Here is a 27,695-nt window from a genome sequence, read left to right as displayed (position 1 = left end):
CCATCTTACTGCTGCCATCAGCCAGAACACACTCAATTCTCCTGAACCCAAATTAGGTGATTTTCCCACGACTTGGTAGAGTGAACCCATGTTGGCTACTAGTTACCTCAACTTCATTTCTGATGTCCCCACAGACTGTATGTTCAAATATCTGACCTGGAATTTGGCCAGGGATGGATAAGAAGCTTACCAGCCGGCCATTTCAGGACCCCGGTCTTGCCCCCTTGAAGAGATGAACCAGGACAGCATTTGTTACCCTGCCGTCCTCACCTCTTCCCAGACCCCAGAAGCTTCTCTCAGGTCCCCAAAACACGACCTGTGAGAATCTGGCCGCCTGAGCTCAGGAAAAGCGACTTAAGTGTGGTCCAACGCACCTCGTCCAAGGCTGGCCTTAGCCCTCTCACAGGTCTGCTCTTCCCTGACAAAGATGAGGGCGTGGTAAGGGCGCTTCACGTTGGAGACGCCAGCTGCCCCCCCAGCCTGTCCCTGTCATCCTCCTGCTCTGACTGTAGCTCAGAAAAATCCCTTTCTGTTGTCCAGCTGACCCAGGCCGGCTGCTTCCCCACCTGGAGCTCTGCCCACGGCCCAGTCAACTATTATTACTCAAGGCTCAACGCCAAGATGGCCATCAGCCGGAGAGGAACAAGACCGGTCTTTTATCCTGGCCGGGACGATTCACGCAAACATCTCGGGGGCTGGAGGGAACGGAGCGCAGTTCTGGCAGGGGTGGGCCAGACCAGCAGACACTGGGACACCTCGGCTGAGAAGACAAAGCAGAGGGTTCAGCCAGAGGATGGGCTTCAGCAGCTCAGGCTTCTCTGAGTCAACAGGGCCCCTGCAGAGGAGAGGCCCACCCTGTGTGTCACCGGCCCCTCCCCAGTGCCCTTTGCACTGCCCCCAACACCCTGCCTTTCCTTCAGGCCGGATATGCATCCCCTCCCCCACGAGGGTCACCCAGCCTCAGCACAGCTCCCATTTCCTGCCCCTGGTGACTCCTCTGAAGTCTATTGTTCGTGTGAAGTTTGGGTCAAAGGAAGCCGAGTCCCCACCCATGGGGGCCCGCCCACCCTCAGCAGTCCACACTGCAGGGAGCCGGGCCCATCTTCCTGATGTATTGAAGGCCGGAGGATGTTGGGCAAGGCCCTTGGGGGCTGGGATTCTGGTGGAAATGCTCCCAAAGGGCCAGTCGCTCCAGCTGAGGGCTCCAAGCCCATATCCCTAGTATCTACACGGAAAAACCAAAAGCGTGCGAAGAACTGTCATTTCAGAAGCGGTCAAGGCAAAGCTGGAATGAGAGCCTAGGAGCTGGAGACTGTGCCTGGCTACTCAGCCCTGCCCCACCTCCACCTGGGCCCCTGAACTGGTCACACCCTAGGGGAAGGGGGGGGGCCCCCCCGGACAGCAGCTGTTCAGCTACAGTTTCAGAGCCTTAAAGGGAGCTGTGGTCCCAACTCCTGCCAGCAAAGGGTCACAGGGGGCAAAGGAAGGCAGGCAACCCGGGCCTGACATCGGCTGCAGGAAGGCACGGGGCGACCACGTCCTCCACTGCCGCTGGGAAGAGGGACAGGAGCCTCAGATAGGGATGGCTCTGTGACAGTCACCAGTGCAAGACCGGGCTGGAAGCACATGGAGGCTGTGGCACTGCATCCCAGGGGACCTGGAAACACAGGGGGACCCTTCTCCACCAGCAGACCCTCGAGGAGAAAGGAGGGTGCATTTTAAAGACCCCTTGAGGGCCCCGCCCCTTCCAGAGGTCATTCTCAGATTCCAGGGTTCTGCACTTTCTGCTGGAAGGAGGGGAGTATTTCTGCCCCAACGACTTTGAGCCACAAGATGGGAGACATCCCCAGGCACAGTGCGCCAGCCTCCACGCCTGTTAGACGAAGGTGGCCAGGAGTCTGGGCATTGGGACCCACAGAGCAGGAGACGGCGCAGGAGACAGAATGGACCAGAATGGACCAGGGTGGACTCCAGTCCCAGCTGTGCCACTCACCAGCTGTGCGACCTTAAGCAAGCTACTGTCCCACCAGGGCTTCAGTTTCCCATCTTTATTTTTATTATTTTTAAAATTTTTATTGAACTATAGTTGACATTTACAACGTTGTATTAGTTTCAGGTGTACAGCAGAGTGATTCAGTTATTTTGTGTGTGTGTGTATATATATTCTTTTTTAGATTTTCTTCCATTATAGGTTACTACAAGATACTGAATATAGTTCCCTGTGCTATACAGCAGGTCCTGTTGTTTATCTATTTTATATATAGCAGTGTATATCTGCTAATCCCAAACTCCTAATTTATCCCTCCCCCACCCCCTTCCCCTTTGGTAAGCGTAAGTTTGTTTTCTATGTCTGTGAGTCTATTCCTGTTTTGTAAATAAGTTCTTTTGTACCATTTTTTAGATTCCACATATAAGTGATATCATATGGTATTTGTCTTTCTCTGCCTGACTTAACTTCACTTAGCATGATAATCTCCAGGTCCATCCATGTTGCTGCAAATGGCATTATTTCATTCTTTTTTTATGGCTGAGTAGTATTCCACTGTGTATATATATATATATATATATACATCTTCTCTATCCATTCATCTGTCAATGGACATTTAAGTTGCTTCCATGTCTTGGCTATTGTAAATAGTGCTGCTATGAGCACTGGGGTACATGTATCATTTCGAATTACAGTTTTCTCTGGATATATGCCAGGAATGGGATTGCTGGACCATATATTTTTAGTTTTTTAAGGAAGCTCCATACTGTTCTCTGTAGTGGCTGCTCCTCATCTTTAAAATGAGCGAGTTAGGTGCTGACATTAGAGTTCACTAATGTTCAGCAAGTTCACCCTGGGGTCAAGGCAAAACGGTAATTAGAACATAGGAGTTGGAGACCCTGTGCTCTGCGGTGACAAAGCCGGGCTCCCACCTCCACCTGGGCCACTAGCGACCCTGGTTCCTAAGTCTGAGGGAAGAAGCCTGTAGGGCCCAAAGCGCTCAAGCCATCTGGCTAAATAAACATGAATGGCAGGGCAGGGTTTAGCAAAGGGTGTTCAGAGAAGTTCCCAGGAAAAAAGGGGTTCTATGCTGAAACAGGCTTAGGAAACACTGGCTGCTGCGCCTCTGGCTGTGCCAGGCACGGTGCGAGGTGCTCTGCAAACACTGAATTTTCACCACCAACTTTTCCGATAGATACTAATGAACTCCTCCCATATTACTCATCAGGAAACCGAGCCTGAAGACTTAAAGGTAGCGAGTAAGTGTCAGGATTTATACCCTGGTACGTGTGACCCCAAACCTGAACCCGCTCTACTCCATCTTTAGACCAGACGCCCTCGAAGCCCCACCCACACCCGGCCTGAGCCGGTGAGGGGGGAGGTGGCCCCCAGCAGCACACCTGTGTCCTCAGGGTGCGTGGAGGAGGGGCGGCGAGTCCCCACCCCCTGGCAGTGTCTGGTCCCTTCCTTTCAAGAAGCCATAAACATTATGCCCACAGCATCTGGCTGTGAGAATGAAGAAAGAACTCGATAAGGGGTCGGCCTGCGTTCCCCCCACCCATCCCCACCACGTGCTGTCAATCTCACACTGCGGCCAATCTCCTGGGCATCGTGGCTCTCGCCCTACCCAGCTCCCTCCTCTAAAATGTTTCACATGGTGAAACCCCAATGGAGAGAAAACAGAAAGCAAAGCAGAAAGGAAGAGATGGGGAAACAGAGATACCCACAAGGTTCTCCTCACAGGTCAACCGGCAAATCAGAGGCGGCCTTCCCTCCCAGGCTGGCACCAAAGCATCTTTGCAATGCTCAGGACAGTGCCTCCTGGTCTAGCAAGTCTTCAAGGAGGAGGATTCTTCCATTTGACTGCCCCGGCAGTTCTAAGGAGAGCTGGACCAGGAGAAAGTAGTTCGATTCCTCCTTGTTCTTGGGGCCAAATTTAAAAGCACTGTCTAGACAAATACTGTGTGATATCACTTACATGTGGAACTTAAACAACAAAACTAGTGAATATAACAAAAAAGAAGAGGACTCACAGTTATAGATATGAGCAAACTGGTGGTTACCAGTGGGGAGGGGGCGGCGCAATTTAGGGGCGGGGGAGGGGAGGTACAAACTATTGAGTGTACCATAGGCTACAAGGATGTGTTGTACAACACAGGGAATATAGCCCATATTTTGTTGTAACTGGAAATGGAAAGTTGCCTCTAAAAATTGCATAAAATTTTTTAAAAGTTAAAAATAAATAAGTAAAATAAAAGCACTGTTTACACAAATCTCAAGATTCAAAACGGTCTCTTTCTCGGGGGTCCAACCCCACAAACATCCCCAAATCTCACTACTGTCACGGAAAGACAAGAATCTCAACTTCCCTTAACTTTCTGCCCAGGCAGAACAAAACCGACCTCCCTAGAAAGACAGCTGCCTGGAAGAGGCAGGTGTGGACAGCTTCCTTCCAGCTCCGCGGGTCCAGGGCGAGTGGAGCCTGGGGGCCGCACACTCCCACAGCCAACTACTCCCGTACACACACCACCAGGGACACTGTCTCCTGCCCCCGCTTCGGCAGGGAGCAAGGACAGTCCCGCCCAGGAACAACATCCTCGCGGGGAAAACGCACACTGAGAGACGCGGCATCTCGCAAGTCCTCAGGGACACTCAGCTCTCAGAAAAACGGCACTCTTAGCGAGTGGAAACGCGCTCCCGTTCGACACAAACAAATCCGACTCCTGGAAGCCAGGTGAGTCATCTGTGAGCCGGTGTCACCCTCACATACACTCGAAGCTAAGGAGACAGGACAGCCAGACGCCACGTGAACTCATCACTTACCCTCCGGGTCTGGCCCGAACCCCCTGACACACGAGTGCACGGAGGCGCGAGTCCCGGGTCGGCCCACCCGCCGGGGAAATATCCGCTTCGGGGTCTGGGAGCTCTGCTCCCCAGACTCGCTGGTCCCCAGCGTAGAACGCACCAAGCTTCTCAAGCCCTGGGGAGCGGGGACCTTTTGCGGAGGTCCCCTCCGCTCTCGCAAAGCCTCGGCACTGCAAACCGCCAGGGCACCCACCTCCAGGGCTCTCCTTCCGAGCCCGAGAAGCGCCCAGCAGAAAAGAGGCGCGGGTGCCGGGTCTCTCCTGCCGCCGGCGTCCTCGGCTCCGCCTCCGGTCCTTTCGGCTCCGCGCGCTCCCCTTCCCCCCCCCCCCACCCCGGCCCTCTCGCCCACCACGGCCCTGCGGTCCGCGCGCCTCCACGTGCCCGACTCGCCACCCAGTCCGGTCCTGGGTGAGAGCTCCTCCCGCGCCGCCGCCTTACCGGTCCCAGGGTGCGGGGAGGTGGGCGGGCGCGCCGGGCCAGTCCCGCGGAGTCCGCCCCGGCGCCGCTCTTCCAGCCGCGGCTCCGCTGAGGTCCCGGGAGGCCGGCGAGGGCGCTGCAGGGACGACGCGGGGTCAGCGAGCGGAGACCCGGGCTCCGGACCCGGGGCAGATCCGCTGGGCGGGGAGGAAGGCGGGTCGCGGGACGGGGCCGACCCCGCGCCGTCCCGAGCCCAGCTCGCCGCGCCCGGCGCGCGGTACTCGGTGCGCGGTAGTCGGTGCGCGGGGTCCGGCGCGCTGTAGCCGGTGCGCGGAGCGGGGCGGAGCGGGGCTCGCGGAGGGAGGAGTTTTCCCAGAAGGGGACTGACGGGAAAGCACGGGCGATCCCTATTCCTGGCGGGGTGAGTCAACGGGAGAGGAAGGGAGCCGGGGGAACCGAGCGCGCGCAGGAGGGCGGAAGGGAGGGAAGTGGGAGAGGGGAGACGGGAGAGGGGGGGACGGCGGGCCCGGAGCGCAGGTCCAAGGCCGGAAGAAGAGAGCGCCCGGGGAGCGGCAGAGGGGCGCGGCGGCGGGGCCACTCACCTGGGGGACGCGGCCGCACGGCGGAGCCGGGAGCTGCGGGCCCTCCCCGCCCCCGGCCTGGGGTTTGAAAGGAGGAAGCCTGGAATGTGAGGAATGAGGGCTGGAATGAGATGCGCGCGGCCGAGGGCGGGAGCTGGAGGGAGTGGCGGCCCGGCCCCGAGCCCTCGGGGAGGAGACTGGGACGCGGGGAGGGGCCGCGGGCGCGGGGCGGGCGGCGCCGGCGGGGGGCGGCCGCGGGGACTGTAGGCTGCGACCTCGGCGTCCTGCTCCGGCTTCGGCCGCCGCCCCGCACACGTGCTTCCCCTTTGATCTCGGCTCAGACTCTCTTCCTCCTCCCCTGGCCCGGCTTCCCGCCGGTCCTGGCCAGCCCCCCGCTCTCGGCCGAGGCCGGAACCCTTCCCCCTGACCCGCGGGCCGGCCTCTGGCCTCGCGCCCGGCCGCCAGCACGCCTCTCCCTCCGCGCCGGCCGCGAAAGGACGGGCGAGGGCGGACGTCCGGCGCGCGGGCAGCTGCTCCCTTCCCTGCGGTGCCCACCGGGGACCCCGCTCCCGGGCCCAGGACGCAGGAGCTCCGCGCGCACACGCGTGCCCTCCCCGCACGTTCCTTTCAGGCGTTCCCTTCCGCCCAGCGCTGACCTGCGACGCTGTCACCGGGGAGAGCGGCGCACGTGGGGAGAGGATGCCAGAAGTGACGGGCGTGTGGCGCGGCAGGAGACGCGTCTAACCCTAATCCCGCATCTGTTATGCGCCCACCGGACACTGTGAAAATAGTGAAGGATAAGGCCTCAGCACCTGCCCTCTCAGAGCTTGCCATTTAGCTGGGAAGACTCGGTCTGTGGAGGAGCATCGCCAGAAAGTGGGGAGTCTGGGTCTTAAACACGCCAGGTGGGTTTAGTCTCGTGATGGATTACAACAGCGGTGCCAGTTGTGGAGGTCACGGTATCGCATTTGGGCTGTATCACTGGGCTTCTGTTTGGAAGTCTTCAGAACACACTGGCTTAATGCAGGGTGTAATCACATACCTCTGTCATCCACCTTGTTGGGAAGTTGAAACCAAAGGACTTCTGCCCTTTTCCAAAAATCAGATCCAACCTCAGCCTTATCTCTTAACCCTGTGTTGTCCTGGGGTCCAGATCTTATCTCCCTTACCAAACAGAAACTTACTTGGAGACACAGTAAATGTCCAATTTATCTTATCTTTCACCCAGCTCCAGCTTGGTGCCTGGGATAGATAAATGCCTAATAAATGTTAAGTTAAAACCAAAAAAAAAAAAAAAAAAAAAACCAAAAAAAAACAGAAACCTACTACCACAGAGGATCTTGAAAGTGCTATAAATGCTGAAGTTGTTTCCAAGAGAGGTGTTCCAAAGGTGTTTTGAGTGATCACAGTATCACTGGACAAAGTATCCAATCTCTTAAGGTGAAGACTTTGAAGGAAGCAGGTCTCATTTGGATATAAATTCTGGTCTGCTTGTTAAATGATGCTTCACGTCAGGGCTTGGTCACACCTCGTCCACATGAAAAGTCTGCAGCGCAGGACAGTGTGCAGGCACCGAATGACGCACAAACGGTAAGCACTGGCTACTTAGTGTAACAACCATCTGTTGTGTCCGTGAGCTTTGAGCACCATAGGGGAACCCAAGGGAATGCACAGTGAAATCCAAGTTGCAGAGGCGACGTGCTCTAGCTCTTGAAGGATAAATGAGAGTTCGCTGAATTGAGTCTGGAAGACTCACTAAGGCTGGTAGCCTGTACACGAGGGGAGTTTAGGAAAAGTCTAGTAAGCTGGTGTGGCTGGAGAACAGGAGGCGGGGAGGATGGATTACAACAGCGGTGCCAGTTGTGAAGATCACTGTATCCCGTGCTGAAGAGGGGGCATCCAAAGGGCCCTTGAGACACAAGTGTGACATAATCGGCACCTCCATCAGAAAGACCCCCCTCGACTAGACTGCAGGTGTTAGGGCTGGATTGGAGAGTCAGGGTAGTGGTCCTGAGGCTGAGGATGAGGGAAGGGGTCCAGGAAATAGTCCAGAAGCAAAATCAACAGAAATGGTGACTAAGTTGGCTGTGAGGTGAGAGAGGAGACAAAAATCACTGAGCTTTGACAGCTGAACGATTGGTGGTACCATTAACAAAGATAAGAACTCAAACAAAGAGAGGACTATGTTGGATTGGAAGGTCAGTCCAGCTGGACTCAGAGGGGTGGGAGGAAGGTAGGACGGAGTCCCTTGGAGACAGGAAAGCAGCCTTCGGGCAGCCCACTCAGCACACACTGCTGAGAGGGTATTTGGAGATCAGACTGGCTTATTCCCTCCAGACCCTAACTATCCAAGACCATAAAGGATCAGAACCTCAGCCTCCCACAGGCTTATAGAGAGCTCTGTGCCTTCAGGAATCTCCCGTTCCCAAGCTGTTGTGGTCATTCTGGATAAAGGAAAGTTCTTAGAAGTCCCAAAGGTGAAAGACAGACTGTGATTTTACACACATGCCTGCCCTTTCAGGGGTATTTACATTTCTCAAGAGACAGGACTCATTTGTTGACCTTCAGGAATGAATCTCTTGGTGGAAATATTTCATGTCTGGATAGAGCTAGAGAGATGCACATGGCTCCCCTCAAATTACACCATAAAATCCACACCTCACCTCACCTCACCTCCTCGTGATCCCAGCCACCTTACCCGGACCCACAAATGGATCCTGGTCGAGCTTCACAAAAGTTGTGCGGAAAGAAGACGGCACAGGTGTGGTCAGAGCTGGGTTTGATGTGTGGTGGCTATTTGTGTTGTTTATTCTCCAAAATCAAAGTCAAAAATCATATTAATTACTTTTATCATGTGTCGTTTGGTATTATTTCCATTCCTTTAATAAATTGTTTTCAACCTACATGGTTATAGTTAAATTATCCATATGATACCCTATTAAACAAATTCAGCCACATCCGTGTGATAGAATTCTTTAGAGTGATTAATAAGATTTTAAAAAATAAACCAGACAAGTGTGCATGACATAATAAGTGGAAAAGCGGATTTTAAAAACAGTGTGTACAGGATGGTCCTGTTTTATTTATTTATTTATTTAGGCCACACCGTGCGGCATGCGGGATCTTAGTTCCCCCACCAGGGACCGAACCCATACCCCCTGCAGTGGAAGCACGGAGTTCTAACCACGGGACAGCCAGGGAAGTCCCAATCCTGTTTGTTTGTTTTTTAATTTTTATCTTATATTAGAGTATAGCTGATTTACAATGCTGTGTCCTGCTTTTGAAAAATAAATGGAAAAGTATCTTACAGTGAGTATCTCTGACAGGTTGAAGATTAAGGGACCTTCTTTCTCATTTTTTAAAAATCAATTTTTAATTTAATTTATTTATTTTTGGCTGCGTTGGGTCTTCGTTGCTGCACATAGGCTTTCTCTAGTTGCTGCGAGAGGGGGCTACTCTTCGTTGCAGTGCGCAGGCTTCTCATTGCGGTGGCTTCTCTTGTTGTGGAGCAAGGCTCTAGGCGCACGGGCTTCAGTAGTTGTGGCACGCGGGCTCAGCAGTTGTGGCTCACGGGCTCTAGAGCGCAGGCTCAGTAGTTGTGGCGCACGGGCTTAGTTGCTCCACAGCATGTGGGATCTTCCCAGACCAGGGCTCGAACCCATGTCCCCTGCATTGGCAGGCAGATTCTTAACCACTGCACCACCAGGGAAGCTCCTCTTTCTCATTTTTTGTTCTCTATTTTCTATAACAAACTTGTACTTCTTTTATAATTGGGGGGGTAAGGGGTGGGATGTGACTGGAACTATATATCTAACCCTGCCCTAATTTTTCCACATCTTAAAAAAAAACCAACACCCACAACTGGATTTAATAGCCTAATAAGAAGTTAACAAGGGCAGAATCCAGGAAGGATTATTTCCTAGGCTTTAGGTAAAAGGAAATATATTGCTTTTGAAATATCCCCAAAGCATGCTCCCTCTTCCTGGGCTTCAAAAGTAGGATGCGGCTGACTCGGTGCTGGGGGTATGGTCACTGTAACTGCAGGTCCTATTCTTTTCAACCCATGCACGCTGTATTTCTTTCTTTCTTTCCTTCTTTCTTTCTTTTTCCGGCTGTGCCACACGGCTTGCTGACCAGGGATTGAACCCACGCCCCCGGCAGTGAAAGCGCAGTCCTAAGCACTGGACCGCCACGGAATTCCCTCTATTTGCTTTTTTTCCCTTAAGAAGACTCTTCACTCCATACCACCTGAACTGCATCTTGTGTTTTGAAGGACAAAACAGACCGACCTTTATCAAAGCTGGAGTCTTTCATTTCATCTATAGAATAAAAGCGGTCTGTGACTTGAAAAGCATCATATTAATTCTGTTATCTCTTCATCCAAGAGAAATGTGGACAAGAATAGACTCCAGGTCTAGCATCTAGGGGGCAGTGTGTGCTAGGGGCTGACTTGTCCTCCTCATCCCACCCCCCAGTTCCTTATGTTGAAGTCCTAATCCCCAGTGCCTCAGAATGTGACTGGATCTGGAGATGTCTTTACAGAGGTGATTAAGTTAAAATGATTAAGTTAAAAATCCAATCTGCCTGGATTAGGGCCCATCCTAATCCTCCTTATAAGAGAGATTAGGACACAGACTTCTCACAGGGGACACAGGGAGAGGATGGCCATCTGTAGGCCACGGAGAGAGGCCTCAGGAGAAACCAAACCTGCCTACACTTTGATCTTGGACTTCTAGCCTCCAGAACTGTGAGAAATAAATTTCTGTTCAAGCCACCCAGTCTGTGGTACTTTGTTATGGCAGCCCAAGCAAACTAATTCAGTGTATTTCCAGACTGACACAAAACTCTTGGTTTCTGGAGCCCAGAGGGTGAAGGCTTCTCTGTACAGTTCTCAGAATTTCTCTGAGGGTCCCAGGGGGTCTTTAGGATCCGGATATCCAGGAGCTTCCTGGAAAAAAATCAAATGGGGGGAAGGCTTCCTCCAGCCTAATTGTTAAAAGTTTCATTTTCAGTGACTCTGATACAAAATTCTGAAAATGAAAGTTAACATAAGTCATATTATGTCCCTACTGGGGAATTAAACTAATCCGGTTCAAACAACAGCTCGGCCGATACTAATTATGACCTTGGGGACCCTTAGAGTCTGGGCCTCAGCCTCCTATCACTCATGTTTCCATCCCACGTTGACTGAGCATGTGTGATGTCCTTGGCACCATGCCAGGTAGGCGGCGCTAGGGATGAACAGAAATGTCACAGCCCTGCCCCCAAGCTACTGACATTCTAATGGGGAAGTTGGACAAGCACAACTTCCCCAGGGAATGACACCTGGTGAGAAGAGGGTTACATTTTCGGAACCCAAAGTTGAGATTTCTGTGGACCCACGTTCTCCGACAGAACATTCTGGAATGATGAAGTGTTCTTTATCCATGCTGTCCAGTATGGTAGGCACGAGCCACATATGGCTACTGAGCCCTTGAAATGCAGCTAGTTGACTGAATTTTAATGAACTTTAATAGTTCCATGTGACTAGTGGCGATGGTGTTGGAGAGCACAGCTGTCGACCATCCAAAAGGAGATGCTTGGCGGGCAGGTAGATAACACTTGCGGAGCGAAGGGGAGAACTGAGGACTGTGGAGACACCAAGAATAAAAGTGTGGGCATTCCCTGGCGGTCCAGTGGTTAAGACTCGTGGGGTTAAGTCGTGGGGTTAAGTGGTTAAGACACTGCAGGGGTGGGGGCTTCATCCCTGGTCGGGGAACCAAGATCCCACGTGCCACATGGCACGGCCAAAGGAAAAAACAAAAAAGCAAGCTACTGAACCAAGTATATAGTATGCTACCTTTTGTGCACAAAGAGTGGGAAATTACAAATACATTTTTATTTTTGCATAAAGAAATACTGGAAAGATACACTGGAAACTAAAAGTGGTCAACTATAAGAGTACAGGGCAAGGGAAACAAGAAGGGGACAGATATGGGAGGAGGCTTTAATTGTATAATCTTAAAAAGTGTTTTAAATAATATTAAATTATTACTATTTAAAATCTGTATCTCTCTCTCTCTCTGATACAGAATCACAGGAGACTGACCAAAGGCAAAATCAGGACGTATTTTTTAGGGACATCCTTGTATCTTACCCTGATGGAGTCTGTCCTGAGCATGCGTCAGTAGCCTAAAAATTGCATTTAAACCCACTCTTAAAATCTTGATCTAATTGCCAGCCCCCCTCTGCCTGTCACCCTCCTTTCGTCTCAGACCATCCTTCCTTCCTGACCTTCCTGCCCCCAGACTACGGAAGAGAGAGAGAACTACTGATTATTCTTGGAGGCCTTGAAAATCTCAAGGGACGGAATCTGGGTAGATAGTGCTTAACCAGATGTTAAAACCCGGAGGCTTGAGAAGCACTATATTATACCAAAATGTGTAATAAAAGGTTGGAACAGACCAGGAAAAGTCCCACTGCCACCCTGGCCCACCAGCTCTACCCTCTACGTGGCACACTCTTATTGCACCCGGCCTCCTGGGCCTCAGCCTTGCCCTGTGCAAAGGAGCTTGGGCCTGATGGACCAAAGGACCTGGCAGAGCCGGAGAAAATCACGGAGGCCCCTTTCATATTTGAAATATTTCAGAAACTTCCATTAACATCAGGGCTACTTTTCTTGTTGTTTTGCTTTGTTTGTTTGTTTTGCCTAGGCTGTCCCTTCAAGTAGGAAAGGAGAGATGGGTACAAAGTAAGGAAGGTGAGGTAGGCTCAGGCCTGAGACCAGAACGCAGGGTATGTTTAGTTACCCAGTAAAGCCATGCTGTTTTTCTTTCCTCTCACCAGAGTCCCTGGAAAACCACCTTAAATTGCTTTATGAGCATTTATAAACCATTTTGCGTAACTGCATGGCTAAAAAAGTCAACCAAAATGCATTATCCCATTTTAAAACAACATTAATAAAAATGATAATATTGATATTTGCCCCTCTCCTACACCAAATGCCTAGGCATTTGGGGCCAGAGCCCACGCGTTCTGCCTGGAATTCCTCCACTTTCTACACTCCACAAATGCTACTGTTCCCAGACCTTCAAGAGAGTCATGACAACAGGGTCCACTGTGAAGTCGCCTCATCTGGGTTTCAGAACCTGCGCGCATGTGTTAATGCACTTGTAATGTGCCCCCTGGGTCAGTAGGTGGTGCCAGGGAGCGGCCCGCGGTTTCGGGAGAGCTTGCCTGAAAACCGCACTGACCGCGGCATCCCCATGTCCGCACCCCCGGTTTTTGGAGAGGGAAGAGTAGGTAGGACCTGTGAAGAGTACACTGACTACAATAGCTAGGAGACCGAACCGGGGAGAGGGGGCAAAACTAGCCCACATGCACCTGGCCAAGAAATGTGAGGGGCGGGGCAGAATCTAACCAGTCCTGGGCGAGCCCCCGGCGGGGGGTCTACGTGGGGAAGTTTAGGAGGACCAGGGGCTGGAGGCGTGGCACACGTGGCGCGAGCACACGGGCAGGAGACACTCCGCGGAGGGGGGCAGCTCGCAACGCCCCCAAGTTTTCTCTGTGCAGCAAGATGCAGCCAGCGGTTGGGAGGGGCGGCTTCCTCAGCGCGGCCACGCCTTCCCCCGGGGCGCGCTCCCGCCATTCCAGTCTCCCCTCTCTAGGCCCTTAGCTCCAGCCTCCAGGGGCTCCTCCCCAGGCCTCTCCAGCTACGAACAGCACGTAGCTGTCCAGGAGAGAAGCAGAGACCTCGATCCAAAACACACTGGGAATTCCGGGTGGCTGCCAGCACTCTTATCACTCAGGAACAGGAGATCAGGTAACTCAAAACCTCTCCATCTCCAGAGGGCGCACGTTGGCAAATCACTGGCAGGAAAAGGGCCAGAACCCAGGGACTCTGAGTTGAACCGTCACTTTATTTCTGCACCCGTGCTGCTGTCTAAAGGAAGGGAATTGGGAATTCCCTGGCGGTCCAGTGGTTAGGGCTCCGCACTCCCAATGCAGGGGGCATGGGTTCCATCCCTGACTGGGGAATTAACATCCCACAAGCCAAAAAAGAGAAAGAAACAGAAAGGAAGGGAATTGATTCTCATTCATTCCTTTTTCTCACCTACTAACCTTCTAATCAAAAAGAGCTTTTTGCCGTCCTGTTTAGACGTTGAAACACCACTTGCTGGTGTCTTTCGTATCAACGACCATCGATATTCCTGGCCACTGAGAAGTGCATAAAACTGTGTTGCAAATAACCTGTTTGGCCATAAAGAATCACGTGGAAGAGAAGCCAAGCCACAGAAATCAGACCGACTCCGGCTCTCGTCCTGCTCTTTGGGCTCTTCCCGCCTCCTTCCACACCACTCGTCCATCCCCGTGACACCGAGAGCAGGAAGGCCTCAGCAAGACCTGTGAACACACTTTTCTCAACTTGTCCGTACAAGGAAGATTTAAATGTGAACACTTAGAGGTAAGACGTGGGGTCCCTGTCACTATCAGGTATTTAATTTGCTCTGCGGCTGAATCAGGAAGCAACACCAATGCAGCTGACCCAGGAGGCTGACCGGTGCAGGCGGCTGACCGGTGCAGGCGGCTGCCCTCTGGCACCCCTGCTCAGCCTCAGCTCCGTCACCTGCCCAGGACACTCTCAGCGCCGCACACACGGTGAGTCTACAGTCTCCAGGACGCAGATCCCTGAGTCTGCAGACCCTGCTCTACCTGGATGAAAACTTCGGTGATACCCACTTGGCTTCAAAGAACTGTTGCCAAGCGATGGAATTACTGTGACAGAACATGATGGTAGGAGGCATGCGAGGGACAGGAGTCTGAAAGAAGAATGGCAACACTCACGTTTTTATATAAATCCTTTTTTACTTCTGTAGCATACAAAAGATATAAATATGATTCATGTAAGACCGATCACCTGCACACTCAAGCAGGAGGGACATGAAGCTGGGGTATGTGTCTGCGCCAGAGCGGGCAGGAGGAAGCAGGGTCAGGTCCAGTGCCCCCGGCCCCCCTTCCCCAGACACTTCATATTCTCCAACAGGAGACACGTGAACAGCCTTCCATTTTCAGTGTCAGGTCGGTGGTCCCGCGGGCCTGGCGGGCACCTGAGGAGTGAGGCACTTGAGGGGAAGCAGCCGTGTCAGGGCAGAGCGGGTGGGACTTACCCGTGGGGTGAGCCGCGGGTCTGCCCATCCCCCGGGTCTCTTCCCTTCCCGCTGCTATTTGATGTGGAGCAGGGACAGAAAGTAAGTCCACAGAAGGGACGGGACGAAGCGAAAGCCGCCGATGCCTGGCCCCAGGCGGGCAGACAGCTTGGCGCACGAGGCCTGGAAGGTGACCAACGCCAACGCAGAGCTCACGGTGTTCCTGGATGCACGCGGAGGCCGGGAACTAGCAGCAGTCATGTGACTTGGGGAGAGGCTAACAATCTGAACGACTTAGCAAAACTCTTACGAGCTGTGAGGAAAAGTGACAGGACGTGCTCCGCCAAGGATGAACCAGGCCTCAGGGGCTGACGACACTTAAGCCAAGAAGAGGCCCAAGCTCTGCCAGCCAGGCCCTGTCCTCGCCCCTCTGGGCAGTGACAACGGCAGGTTCCACACACACTGTTCTCTCTCCTCCCACGTGGGCTACAGGTGCGTCTGCACTAACGGCTCCACAGTAACCCAGCGGGGACGCACTCCTGGGCTGAAGACGGTGAAGGCCTCTGTCAAATCCCTCTCAGTCGTAAGCAGACAAGGCCACCTCTAGAGGTTATGCTTCCAGCCTACCCTGCGATTAAGACAAGTACGTAAATTGCTCGCATCACTGATCGCAAACTGGGCCAGAGCCACTCTGAGACTGCAGCCAGCCGGCCGGCCCTAAGGGAAGGGGGACCGTGACACGGTGCCTCCCGAGCTGAGGGACGGTGGCGCCACGCTCCCCCACAGAGACGGCAAAGAGGAGCGCTTCTCCCAGGGCCCCCCCCCCCCCCGTGGGTGAGGAATGGTCACCAACGGTAAATGACACTCTGGAAACCACCGTGGCCAAAGCAAATACAAGGCTACGTCACAGCGGATGAGGCCGGGTGCTGCTTCAGATCCGACCTGCAGGCCTGCACTTCCTGGAGGCACCGTCCCCACTCAGGTGCTCTCACGACACGGCCGTTCTGGAAGATGGCCAAGCCCAAAGCGGGCAGAGACACCCTGCAGCCGGGACCGGCCCGCCGCCCACTTACAGAAAAACTCTGCAGACCTGGAGACTAAAGGTAATTCAGGGAATGTCCCTCTCTGAAAAGTTCTGCAAAAAAAGAGACCCAAGTACTGGAGTGTGAGAAGCTGCTTCTGGCTGCAAGTTTCCAAGAACGGGACTCTGACCACTGGGCGGTGACGTCACAGTCACCGCGAGCTCTGGACAGTCTCTCACCCGAGTCAAGCTGTAACCCCTGACCAGGGCTGTGAGACCCCGAGAAGGGGTGTGTGTGTACGTATATGTGTACACACACGTGTGCACATCTACATACATACTTTCAGGGACCATTCCAAAAGGGGGGCCTGTCACTCTCCGTGTCCTGGGCAAGCGCAAGGGCGGCGGCTACGTGCCCCAGAAAGCTCTGCAGAGAGAAAGCACAGCGCCTGCCCGGCTGTCATTCGCAGGCCAGCTTGCTGTCGAAGCTGGAGAGCCCGATGGCGAAGGCCTGGAGCGCGCACAGCGGGTAGCTGTAGTCCAGGGTGAACACATCGTCGGCCACGCGTCCAAACTGCATGACTATGTAGTCCGCTAGAGGCAGAGAGAGATCAGGATGTCAGGAGGTAAGGAAGACATCCTCCAAATAGGTCTCTAAAATGGGAAACCCTCAGAAAGATGGAAGGAGGCCTGACCAAGAGTGCCTGCCGAGCACGACCAAGGCTCTACTGCGACTCCACTCGGCTCCCTGCCCGGACCAGCAGAGAAGGGCAAGGGGGGGCAGCGCAAACTCTGGGGGGGGCCGGAAGGGCAAGAGGCAGAGCAGCGCAAGCTCGGAGGGGGGTCTGGAAGGGCAAGTGGGGGGCAGCGCAAGCTCCAGGGGGCCGGAAGGGCAAGAACTTTTCCTGAGGAAGGGCCTCGGCCTCTGCCCCCCGAGCAGCCCCCCCAGGACTCCTCCGGTTGCCACAAGAGACCTCTCACACGCTCCTGCCCGCCTCAGCTCAGCGGCTCAGACGGCTGACTGCAAGACTGTAGCTCTGGCCTTCCGAGGACGTCCTTTCTTTCTTAAATCATGCTCTCCTGAGTAGAACTTCCCACCAATGAAGGGCAATGCTCATTTCCGCATCCTGTCAGAACACCTCTCTTCCTGGGACTTACGGTCGTTTTCGTGGACTATCTGGAAGTTCTTCACAGAGGCCTGAGTGACCCGGCCGTGGAAGTTCAGGACGTAGGACTGGGTGTCGTCGTTCCAGACGGGCGACTTGTTGTGCAGCTCGATCAGGTTCTCCATGGCTCTGTTCTGCCACTTGGAAAGCAGGCTCTCGCGGTCCTGTAGGAGAGAAGTGTGTGCTGAGGACCACCGCAAACCGCTCGCCCTCAAGGCTGTGAGGTGCGAAGCAGAGCAGGGGCCTGCTTCCTCCGTTTCAGAAAGTAAAACAGAAACAGAGCCAAAACTAAGCCGGCTCTGTCGGATTCTTACAGAATAACTTAGCGTTTCCCTTCGCAGACCAAGTGGCTGCAAATGAGCCACGTTAGCAACGGCGCCTACCCCGAGGGTCTGGAGGGCTGGCTCTCCTGAGCAAGAGGGGGCCGCTCTCCAGGCTGGGTTCGGGAGGAATCAACACTGTTTTCTATTCACCTTGCCTGTATCGCAGTCCTGTCGCTAGAGTCCTTTGTTGATGAAATAAGCTCCTACTTACATTTCGTGGCTGAAATGGGATTCGTTCATGATTCATATTCATCCCGGGGATGATCACAGACATTTTCCTCGGGCCTTTAAATCCGAGTACATTTGTTTCCTGGAAGAGAGGGAAATAAACAGGAACTTGAAACAGAAATGAAGACGAGGCCTCATTCTTTTTTTTTTTTTTTAATACCATGCATTTTCTTTCTATCTACCTACCTACCTACCTACCTATCTATTTATGGCTGTATCTATCTACCTATTTATTTATGGCTGTGTTGGGTCTTCGTTGCTATCTATCTATCTATTTATGGCTGTGTTGTGTCTTCATTGCTGCGTGCAGCTTTCTCTAGTTGTGGCGAGCGGGGGCTACTCTTCGTTGCAGTGTGCGGGCTTCTCGTTGTGGTGGCTTCTCTTGTTGTGGAGCACGGGCTGTAGGCACACGGGCTTCAGTAGTTGTGGCACGTGGGCTCAGTTGTGGCTCGCAGGCTCTAGAGTGCAGGCTCAGTAGTTGCAGTGCGTGGGCTCAGTAGTTGTGGCTTGCGGGCTCTAGAGCACGGGCTTAGTTGCTCCGCAGCACGTGGGATCTTCCCGGACCAGGGCTCGAACCTGTGTCCCCTGCATTGGCAGATGGATTCTTAACCACTCCGCCATCAGGGAAGCATACAAGACCTCATTCTTAATGCAAGGCCCTCCTGGGCATGTAAAACGGGGACAATGTGGAGAGCACTAAACGCTATTCTATTACTTAACTGTAGTTAAACAAAGAGAGACGGAGAATCAAGACCAGGAAAATAAGACTGTTTCCTCTTTTTAAACCTAATTTGAACATCTGAATTTAAAACACTCTATAGGCTTGAAACCCTACTCTTACTCTTTAGCTTTAAGTGAAATTTCAGACAGTTATGAGCAAACTGTCCAATTTTGTCATCTTCAATAAATATCTATTTCCCAATGAGGACACGGCACTATATGATATAGAGTGAGAATTACAGTTTAAATTAAATAGGACCTGTATCTGGAGGTAAAAAAAATCAAATGCCTGTCAAACCAGGCAGATTATATATGAATAAAATAAGTACATTAAATACATGGATATATGTGTATTCATATACATACACACACACAAAGTCATGCATAGTTAAAATATTTAATTGATTCTGAAGCTAAGAGAAAACATCTATACATTATAAAGTGTTAAGTCAAATGATTCTCAGTCACTTAGATAAAATCTCATGGGAATCAAGTGATGAGATTAATTCCAACTGATGGAAAGTTGAGACTTTGGGATCAAAGCAACAACTGAGTCGGGTTAATTCCTTCTTGCTTCTTTGACTCCACAACTTCGCATGCCCACTACGCGCCAGGTCCGTGTTCACGTGGAAACAGCAGTGACTGGGACTTTACGAACTGGTAGAGAAGGATGGTGCTGAAGCAGCAGTCTGGGGCAGTAGAGGAAGCGCGGGGAACCGAGGGGAGCAGCAAGCACATCTAGTGTCGGGAGAGACCCCTCTGCCGACCCTGGTGGACGGGCAGAGGCAAGGAGGGGAAGGGCAGGCTCTCAGGTGGGGCACAGGCACGAGAGGAGCAGCTAGAATGCCGGAACGCACAGGGAGCCTGCCAGCCGGGGAGCCGGGAGGGAAAGGTGCCGTGTCCAGGCTTGATTCTGGACTCAAGGGGCAGCCTGAGAGGATGTGGAGCAGGAGAAGGGCAGTGTCCGCTGCAGCTGGACCGCTCAGCAGCGGCTGTGCAGGATGAACCAGGTCGAGAGGGCGAAAAGCAGAGACCGGCTTCCAATTTACGGTACCCGCGAGCCAACGGGTAAGGGGTAACGAAGGCCTGCGTTAACACGGCGGCATTGGGAAGAGAGAAGAGGAGATGAGTGAGGGCCGGCTGAAACAATAAATACAGCTAAACTTGGCAATTCATAAATAACTTGAGTATACAGAAACAAGCTTGGGAGGGGGACTGCAAGCCCAGGGCTGGGACGCCAGGAGGCTGAGGAAACGGGGGGCGGCACTCACGTAGCAGACGGCGGCCAGCTCCTGCCGCATGCAGGCCTTTTCTACCAGACCCTGGGCCTTGGCCGGGCTAACACCATGGTCATAAACTGTAAACTTGGTCCCCATGAGGTTGGACCTAGAATCAAGAGAAAAAGCCACCACAATGATCTGTATTTTTCTCCCATACAAACACAAGCTAGGAGAGGTATGGGACAGCCTCTCGGCCCACTCTCCAAAGGTCAAGGGGTCATCATCACTTTCTCAAAGATCTAGCCTTAAAACAAGGAAGGGCCTTAGACTTTCTATTAACTTTATTTTTTTAGATGACATCGACCAGCTCATTGTAAAACCGACATGGATTGTTCTGAAACTACAGGAATCAAACTATCAGAAGAGCACGACAGGATATAAGGCTGCTCTCACCTGAGTTTGCCAATATAACTCTCCCCTTCACGAGATAAATCTGTTGGATCAGTGGAGATAAGGTAGTTGGATGTTTTGCTCTTTTTCCGCTTTCTACCTGCAAGAAGAAATATCTAGAAAAGGAAAAAAATTTTTCAGTAAAAACTGCACTCAAGAGAACTGCCATGTTTGTCCTACCTATTTAGTTAGCAAATATTTAGCAACTGCCTATCATGTACCAAGCAGTCCATCTCTGGGTCTTTTTTTTTTTTTTAAACAGGTTTAATGCACTGTAACTTTTCTTGCAGAAAAACGATGTGGTGGCCACAGCTGGAGCCTGGGTCTCCCGCATGGAGACTTGGTGTGGGTCATTACAGGACGCTCAGTGAACCCCTGACAGGGACCATCAGTGAACATGGTCTCTCTCCAGAGCTCGGGGGTGAGGCAGCCTAGGTCTTGGAGACAGCATCAAAGGTGGCCTTGGCAAAGCTGCCCAGGGCAGCGGTGCAAGCCCTGGCCAAGGTGCAGCATCGTCCAGGCCGGCCAGCACCAGCTTCTCGGGCACAGCGGCTGGCATGACGCCAGTGTCCCGGGGCAGGATGAGAGGCACCGGCCTGGAGCCACAGTGGCCGGCCAGCCTGCAGGGATGGCCTGGAGCTGGCCGATCCCGTCCCCCCAGTAGCCTCACCACATGAGGACCACGGAGAACTTGGCCAGAACGATGGCCTCACGACGGCAGTGGCGACCTCCTCGAAGCACTGAACACCCAGACCAGCATCTGTCCACTGCAACCCCCAAGAGCAACAAACGCCTTGACCCTGGGCCGCAGGGCAGAACGGGTTGTGCTCAGGCATCACTGTCAAAACCTCATCCTTGAAGGAGGGACGCTCCCAGGGAAGAGTCAGGCATCTCGGATTCCCGGATGGATGAGCAGAAGAGACGGGTCTCCTCCAGAGCCCTGACCAGGCGGCCCAGCTGGGGGAGGGGTAGCCGATCCTTGCCCCCGGCCCTGACCCCGCGAGCTCTGTGGCCTCGGGCCCCTGAGGGGCCTCCATGCCCTATCGTAGCCAGTGTACCTGCCATTTGGGGTTTTCTGGGAGAAGACCAATCTCTGGGTCCTTATCACTTTTTCTAATCCTCATAATGCTTCTCAGAATTCACTATCAGGGTTTCCCTACTGCACAACTTTTCTAAATTCACTAGCTTGACTCTCCATATCATTATTTACAACTTTATCCCTAAAGCCTCCAGTGACTTTTTAAAAAAGCTTCATCCAATTTCATGAGTAAGAGTCTTTCCACCTTTGGAAGAGGCAGGACCGTGGACACTGTGCTTCCCATTCTCCCTGCAACGGCTTTCCTGATGCTTCTCGCTGCATTTTGTATGTTGTTGTTCTAAACTCCTGTGACGTCAGTGATACGAATACTGTCGTATTTATGCATCCTTCCCAAACACTCCTAGACTTGGACGTAATAAGGAAGCAGGAGACGGCAGCAACTAAGGGGAGGGGGGGCACTTTGGAATCAAACAGATACAGGTTTGAATCTGGCTCTGCCACTTCTTAGTGTGATTTGGGGCATTCCCTAAGCTGGGATAAGAAATCCTATCTTCCAGCGTTGTCATAAGGGTTCTAGGTAATAACATACATAAAGCATTTAGCACACACCTGGTAACTGTAAACACTCAGTAGACAGTGGTTATAACAACATTAATATCTATTATCATCATCTCACTTCTAGGCTCTTAAAATCATCCACTTAGACCTGGTATTACAAAATACATTGTTCATTAGCAAGTATTAACTGCCTCAAATTTATGTATAAAGTAACTTAGAACTTCTAGGATGAAAAACAAGACATTCCACTTGCATGTTTTCTGTTTTTCCAATTCCTCCTATTCCCTAAACCCTTCTTTCTTCCACACTGTCATAATCAAAATCAAAGTCAAAGAGCACACTGGAAACCCCCCACCCCACAAAAGGGATGGAGGTAAAAATAATTACATTCAAATATTCTCTTCCATCTTCTTACCTTCTAGATAAAACTTTCTCTTTGCGGGGTGGGTAGGTTTTGACTATTAGACTATGACCTCTTTGAAGACAGTGAGAACACAGCACTTGGGAACTAGTAAGTACAACCTAGTTCCTGTCGAATACCGGTGCTCCCCCATCCCCACCCCCCATCGTAAGACCATCAACGACCCAGCCCACAGCACTCTTCCCTCTGTCTCAAGATCTGTCTTAAGAACCCCTTCTCAGGACCTCCCTGGTGGTCCAGTGGTTGAGAATCCACCTTCCAATGCAGGGGATGCAGGTTCGATCCCTGGTCGGGGAACTAAGATGCCACATGCCTCGGGGCAACTAAGCCCAGTGCCTCAACTACTGAGCCCACACGCTCTGGAGCCCACATGCCACAACTAAGACCTGACACAGCCAAAAAAAAAGAAAAAAAGACCCACTTCTCATACCTTGCGATTTTCGTCCTTTTCCAAGTGCATGTAGTAGGTGGGGAAAAGCCCTCGATCCATTCCTTTTTTATCCCGAGTTATCCGACACTTCACTGCGACACCTCGAGGGGCAGGACTGTATGCGAAGCCCTCTAAATTCTCTATTTCTCCCAGCTGGCTGTCAGCGTGCTGGGCTGCAGTTCCAGAAGCTCCTGCATCCTGAAAGAACAGCCACACGTGAGCACTAGGAGGCTGGGTCAGGAAACCTCATATTCTCTTTGAGAAACACTGAAAGGACAAAATCACTTACTGATTTACCTGTATGTCTTCAGTCTTCTGACAAGGTAGGGAAAAACTCTGAGAAGTTAAATAGGTATACAAATTTTGGGAGTAAAGAAGCAGCGAAGTATGAAAATGGGATACGGCTTCACAGAAGCTGGTTCAAGACACAAGAAATTAGGGAGTCGTGGACTTTAAGTGTAAATTCCAGCTTAAATCTTTGAAGCAGCCCTCATCCAGCAATGGCATTTAAATACCGGAGATATGTTTAGGAAGCAGTGAAATTAGCTCAGAGGAAGAAGTTTCAGAACTACATACTGTGATTGGCTTCTGGCTGGATGCAGAACTGGGTCTCTCTGCCTCTGAATAGGACGAATGAGATCTTAGTTTTTTCCCTTCTCCTTCCTCCCCATCAGTCTCCTCCTCATCAAAGTTCAAACTCCCTGAGATACCTGGCAGAAAGGGAGAAACTGTCAAAAAGGGCCAGAAACCTTTGAACCAAATATAATTTTAACTTCCTTGCTTAAAAATTCCAAGCTGTTCTGACTTAAAACATGGCTATTTAATCCGAATTTTGACAATTCTTTCTTCATATTCACACCTAGATCCATCTCTTGTTTTCCCTTCCTGCTGTTCCCTTCCCTAATTTATCCTCTTTTGCAAATCATATATCTGATAAATGATTAATATCCAGAATTTATAACTCAACAGCAACAAAAACAAACCCAATTCAAAAATGGGTAAAGGGGACTTCCCTGGTGGCACAGTGGTTAAGAATCTGCCTGCCAATGCAGAGCACACGGGTTCGAGCCCTAGTCCGGGAAGATCCCACATGCCGCGGAGCAACTAAGCCTGAGTGCCACAAGTACTGAGCCTGCGCTCTAGAGCCCGCGAGCCACAACTACTGAGCCTGTGCGCCACAACTACTGAAGCCCGCGCTCCGCAACAAGAGAAGCCGCCACAATGAGAAGCCCGTGCACCGCAACGAAGAGTGGCCCCCAATCACCGCAACTAGAGAAAGCCCGTGCACAGCAATGAAGACCCAATGCAGCCAAAAATAAATAAGTAAATAAAAATAAATTTTTTTATAAAATGGGTAAAGGACTTGAACATTTCTCCCAAGAAGACACATAAATGGCCAATAAGCACATGAAAAGATGCTCAACATCACTAGTCATTAGGGAAATGCAAATTAAAATCACAATAAGAAACCACTTGACAATCACTAGGATGATTATTATAAAAAACAAAAACCAAAAAACAGAAAATAAGTGTTGGTGAGGATGTGGAGAAACTGCTGGTGGCAATATAAAATTATGCAGCCACTGTAGAAAACAACATAGGGGTTCCTAAAAATATATATATATAGAATTACCATATAATCCAGGAATTCCACTTCTGGGTATATACCGAAAAGAACTGAAAGCAGAGACTCAGACAGATACTTGAACAACCAATGTTCACAGCAGCATTATTCACAGTTTGCAGAAGGCGGAAACAACCCAAATATCCACCAACTGATGAATAAACAAACTGTTGTATATACATAAACAGAATGTTATTCAGCCTTAAAAAAAGGAATGAAATTCTGACACAGGCTACAACATGAATGAATCTTAAAGACATCGTGCTAAGTGGAATAAGCTAGACACAAAAAGGACAAATACCTTATGATTCCACTTTTATGAGGCCTAGAATAGTCAAATTCATGGAGACAAAAGTATAACAGAGGTTGTCAGGAGCTGGGGGTGGGGAGTTGGTGTTTGATAGGGACAGAGTCTCAGTCTGGGAAGATGAGAAAGTTCTGGAGATGACGGTGGTGACGGCTGCACAACAGTGTTAATGTACCTAATGCCACTGAGCTGTGCACTTACAAACGGTTAAAATGGTAAATGCTGTGCACATTTTACCACAATAGACGTCTCTATCAGTTACTTCTTTGTTTTCCTACATTTTGTTCATCGGTAGTCTCGTGAACTAATTTGAGTTGGGAATGTTTGAAGTACTACTACCTTGCACCTTTTACAGAAAACTTCAAACTATCTGATGAAAAACTATTTTTTCATTTTATCCTCACATTTATATGAGTTTGAGGAGGAGGGACGGGCAAGTCTTATTTTTTGTTTTGTCTCTTGCTTGTTTATGGGACACAAAGTGTGCTGTGTGTTATAAAAGAAGCACGACCCTCAAATTCACACGTGAGAGGATGATGCCCCAGGAGAAGCATTTCTGCCCAAGAGGAAGGGGCAGAGCTACGGGCGAGACCCACCTCGCTTTGCTCAGTGGTCTACACGGTAAAGTCACCCCTCGTACAATAGCTGGAACAGCCCCCAAATCACAAATGACAAGGAGACCGAACAACAAGCAGTGCTGCCCACAGTCATCCACCTCAGAGGAGGGACAACGCTGGTCTATTTTACATAGTTCACAAATAAATGGTATCAAGTTTTTCTCAAGGACACCCAAGGATAAGACTAAGGCCAGTTAAAAAATTTATCTCAAGTGAAAACATATGTCCATACAAAAACTTATGCGTAACTATTTATAGCAGCATTATTCATAATAGCCAGAGTGGAAACAACCCAAATGCCCATCAACTGATAAAGGGAGGAACAAAACGTGGCTTATCCATACAACGGAATGTGATTCAACAACAGAAGAGAATGAAGCATTGACACAGGCTACAACGTGGATGAACTCTGAAAACATGATGCCAAGTGAAAGCCAGGCATAAAGGACCACACAGTGTATGACTGATTCTGTTTATATGAAACACCAGGATAGGCAAATCCGCAGAGACAGAAAGTAGACTGGTGGCTGCCCAGGGATGGGGAGCTGGAGGGAAATGGGAAGTGACTGCTGACAGGTATGACGTTTCTTTGGCGTCAGAAAACATTCCAAAATTGACTGTGCTGATGGCTGCAGACCTCTGTGAATATACTAAAGAACCAATCAATTGTTCACTTTACATGGGTGAATTGTATGGTATGTGAATTATATCTCAATAAAGCTATTATTTAAAAAATTCTTTGGTTTGTGAAGGACATTTCTTTCTTTCTTTTCTCTTTCCTAAAACGTTAACTTCTGGGGACGGGTAGCAAAACACATAAAACTCTAGGGATCTCACTCTCATATGGATATCTTCACTCTGTACTACGTTTTCTTCTTTTTTTTTTTTAATTGAAGTATAGATGATTTACGATGTTAGTACTATGTTTTCAAATGCCATATTTGTACCAAGAACTCAGTTTATGTGAATACATGTTTTAAGATGGAGATCAAGGATTTCTCCCAAACTTGTAAGACAAGCAAACTGGACCCCCACTTGAGGTACGTTATCTTCCAAACTGACACTTCTTAAGTCTTAGTCAAGAGAGCACTTAATGGCTTTTATGGTCCAGATGCAACTTTTTCAGACTCAAAAAGGCATTAACCCATCTGGTCCTGAAAGGCCAATTCTGAGAAAGAACACAGCGGTCATTTAATAGGGCAGAGTAAAAGGGACAGCTTGGTACTTACAGTAAGGGATCAAGAACTAGACTAAGACTCAGAATATCTAGGTCTGCCACTATTCACCTCGATGACCTGGGGTAAGTAATCTAGCTTTTGGTTAAACTGAGAGTTCTCCTTGTTCTGGCTCCTCCACATCTTTCACTGTCTTTTGTTATAATAACGATAGGAAAGTAACAGAATTACCACAGCCACATTCATATTACAGACAGGGAAATTGAGGCAGAGAAAAGTTGCGCTGTTTTCCCCTTCAACAGCCAGAGGTGGCAGAGCTGAGTCTCCAAACCGCGCTGGCTGGCCCCAGAGCTGAGCTCTAAAGCACGCCACACGCTGCCCCTGCCACACCCTGCCCCAGTTTCCACAAATACATCATGCTCTATACTCTATACACCTGATGCCTCTGCTGACGTAATTTCTTCTGCCCAAGTTTGCCGCCTAACCAACTAGCGGTGTGATCGAGAACAAATTACTTAGCCTTTCTGAGAACCAATTTTCTTACATGTGAAAAGGAGAGGCTAACACGTGTAACCCCTCACAGTACTGTCACAAATACTGAGATAAGGTATGTCAAGTGCCTGACAAGCTATAGACATTCACAGTGTCAGTCTCCAGCCGCCTCTGAGCTGACAGCTGCGCACAGGAGCACACGCACCCCTCACGCCTCAGCTTAGTCGCCTCCTCCTTCGATGTGGTCCTTGTCCCTCTCACTGCCCCGCAGCGGAGTTCTATTTCTCCTGCTTTCTACTCTATACACCAAAATGTAACGCAAGATCAGGCCATCAGCCAAACTATCTCCTCATTAGCCTTCCTGCTTCCAGACTTGCCCGCTCCAATTCATTCTTCATAGTGCAGAGTAATTTTTCTGCTATCACTCCAGCTTAAAATCCCACACAGGTTCCTGTTACTCTTCACAGGAAGTCCACACCCTAGCTCGGCCTGTAACACCCAACGTAATCGGAGCCCGCCCACCCCTCCAGCCCCGCTCTCTCCACGCCCCTTCCCACCTGTCACCTCGCACTCTGCACTCCAGCGCTTCTGAGCTGCCGGCTCCTCTTCCCGCATCACGCTCTGGCTTAGACGTCACCTCCGGACCAACTCTGGTTGGGCACCCCTCTCCACACTCCCTTGGCTATTTAGGTCCATGAAGCCTCAATTTAGGTGCACGAAGCCTCAATCAGAATAAATGCTCCACGAGGGCAGGAACCTCGTTCACAATTGTATCCTAAGTGCCTAGAACAAGGCCTGATGTATAGCATATCCTCAATACATGTTTTCTAAATGAATGAATATACGAATCCATTTGAATGTACATCTATCCTACCAGTCTGTGGTAGAACCTCCTGACTCACATATCCCAGGACCCAGCATCGCCTATG

General features: G+C 50.8%; 2 protein-coding genes and 1 long non-coding RNA gene across 7 annotated transcripts in view; 1 reads left to right on the top strand and 2 right to left on the bottom strand.

Annotated features, from left to right (window-relative positions):
* Nucleotides 1-6,096, bottom strand: part of TEAD4 (TEA domain transcription factor 4) — a gene marked incomplete at its 5' end in the record, with an annotated part of 71,936 nt that extends 65,840 nt beyond the window's left edge. Inside the window, 2 exons of the mRNA XM_059934930.1 lie at nt 5,291-5,405; nt 5,872-6,096. Of these exons, the coding sequence (XP_059790913.1) occupies nt 5,291-5,405; nt 5,872-6,096 (340 nt within the window). The remainder of the gene's footprint in view (nt 1-5,290; nt 5,406-5,871) is intronic.
* A 2-nt stretch (nt 6,097-6,098) lies between these two features.
* On the top strand, nt 6,099-10,624 carry LOC132372912 (uncharacterized). 2 transcript variants are annotated; one of them, XR_009505280.1, is made up of 4 exons: nt 6,099-6,755; nt 7,291-8,611; nt 8,950-9,159; nt 9,988-10,624. It is a non-coding gene; the product is annotated as an uncharacterized LOC132372912 (long non-coding RNA). The 2 variants fall into 2 exon arrangements; XR_009505279.1 differs by having other exon boundaries at nt 6,099-8,611.
* Nucleotides 10,625-14,674: 4,050 nt separating this feature from the next.
* Nucleotides 14,675-27,695, bottom strand: part of TULP3 (TUB like protein 3) — a 46,453-nt gene continuing 33,432 nt past the window's right edge. Inside the window, exons 5-12 of one of the 4 annotated variants that reach the window (XR_009505278.1) lie at nt 23,128-23,261; nt 22,552-22,749; nt 20,107-20,219; nt 19,705-19,819; nt 17,697-17,795; nt 17,155-17,326; nt 16,338-16,590; nt 14,675-15,603 (exon numbers count right to left, since the gene is read on the bottom strand). Coding sequence is in view for 3 of the 4 variants with exons in the window: in XM_059935120.1 (XP_059791103.1) it covers nt 16,457-16,590; nt 17,155-17,326; nt 17,697-17,795; nt 19,705-19,819; nt 20,107-20,219; nt 22,552-22,749; nt 23,128-23,261 (965 nt within the window). In the remaining variant the exon portion in view is untranslated. Of the gene's footprint in view, nt 16,591-17,154; nt 17,327-17,696; nt 17,796-18,816; nt 19,520-19,704; nt 19,820-20,106; nt 20,220-22,551; nt 22,750-23,127; nt 23,262-27,695 lie in introns of those variants that run through there. The other 3 variants (XM_059935120.1, XM_059935122.1, XM_059935121.1) reach the window with 3 other exon arrangements.

Source organism: Balaenoptera ricei, chromosome 10 (assembly GCF_028023285.1).
Source record: "Balaenoptera ricei isolate mBalRic1 chromosome 10, mBalRic1.hap2, whole genome shotgun sequence".
Taxonomy (NCBI): Eukaryota; Metazoa; Chordata; class Mammalia; order Artiodactyla; family Balaenopteridae; genus Balaenoptera; species Balaenoptera ricei.
Note: the sequence above shows the minus strand (reverse complement) of the source record. Positions and strands in the feature narration are given on the sequence as shown.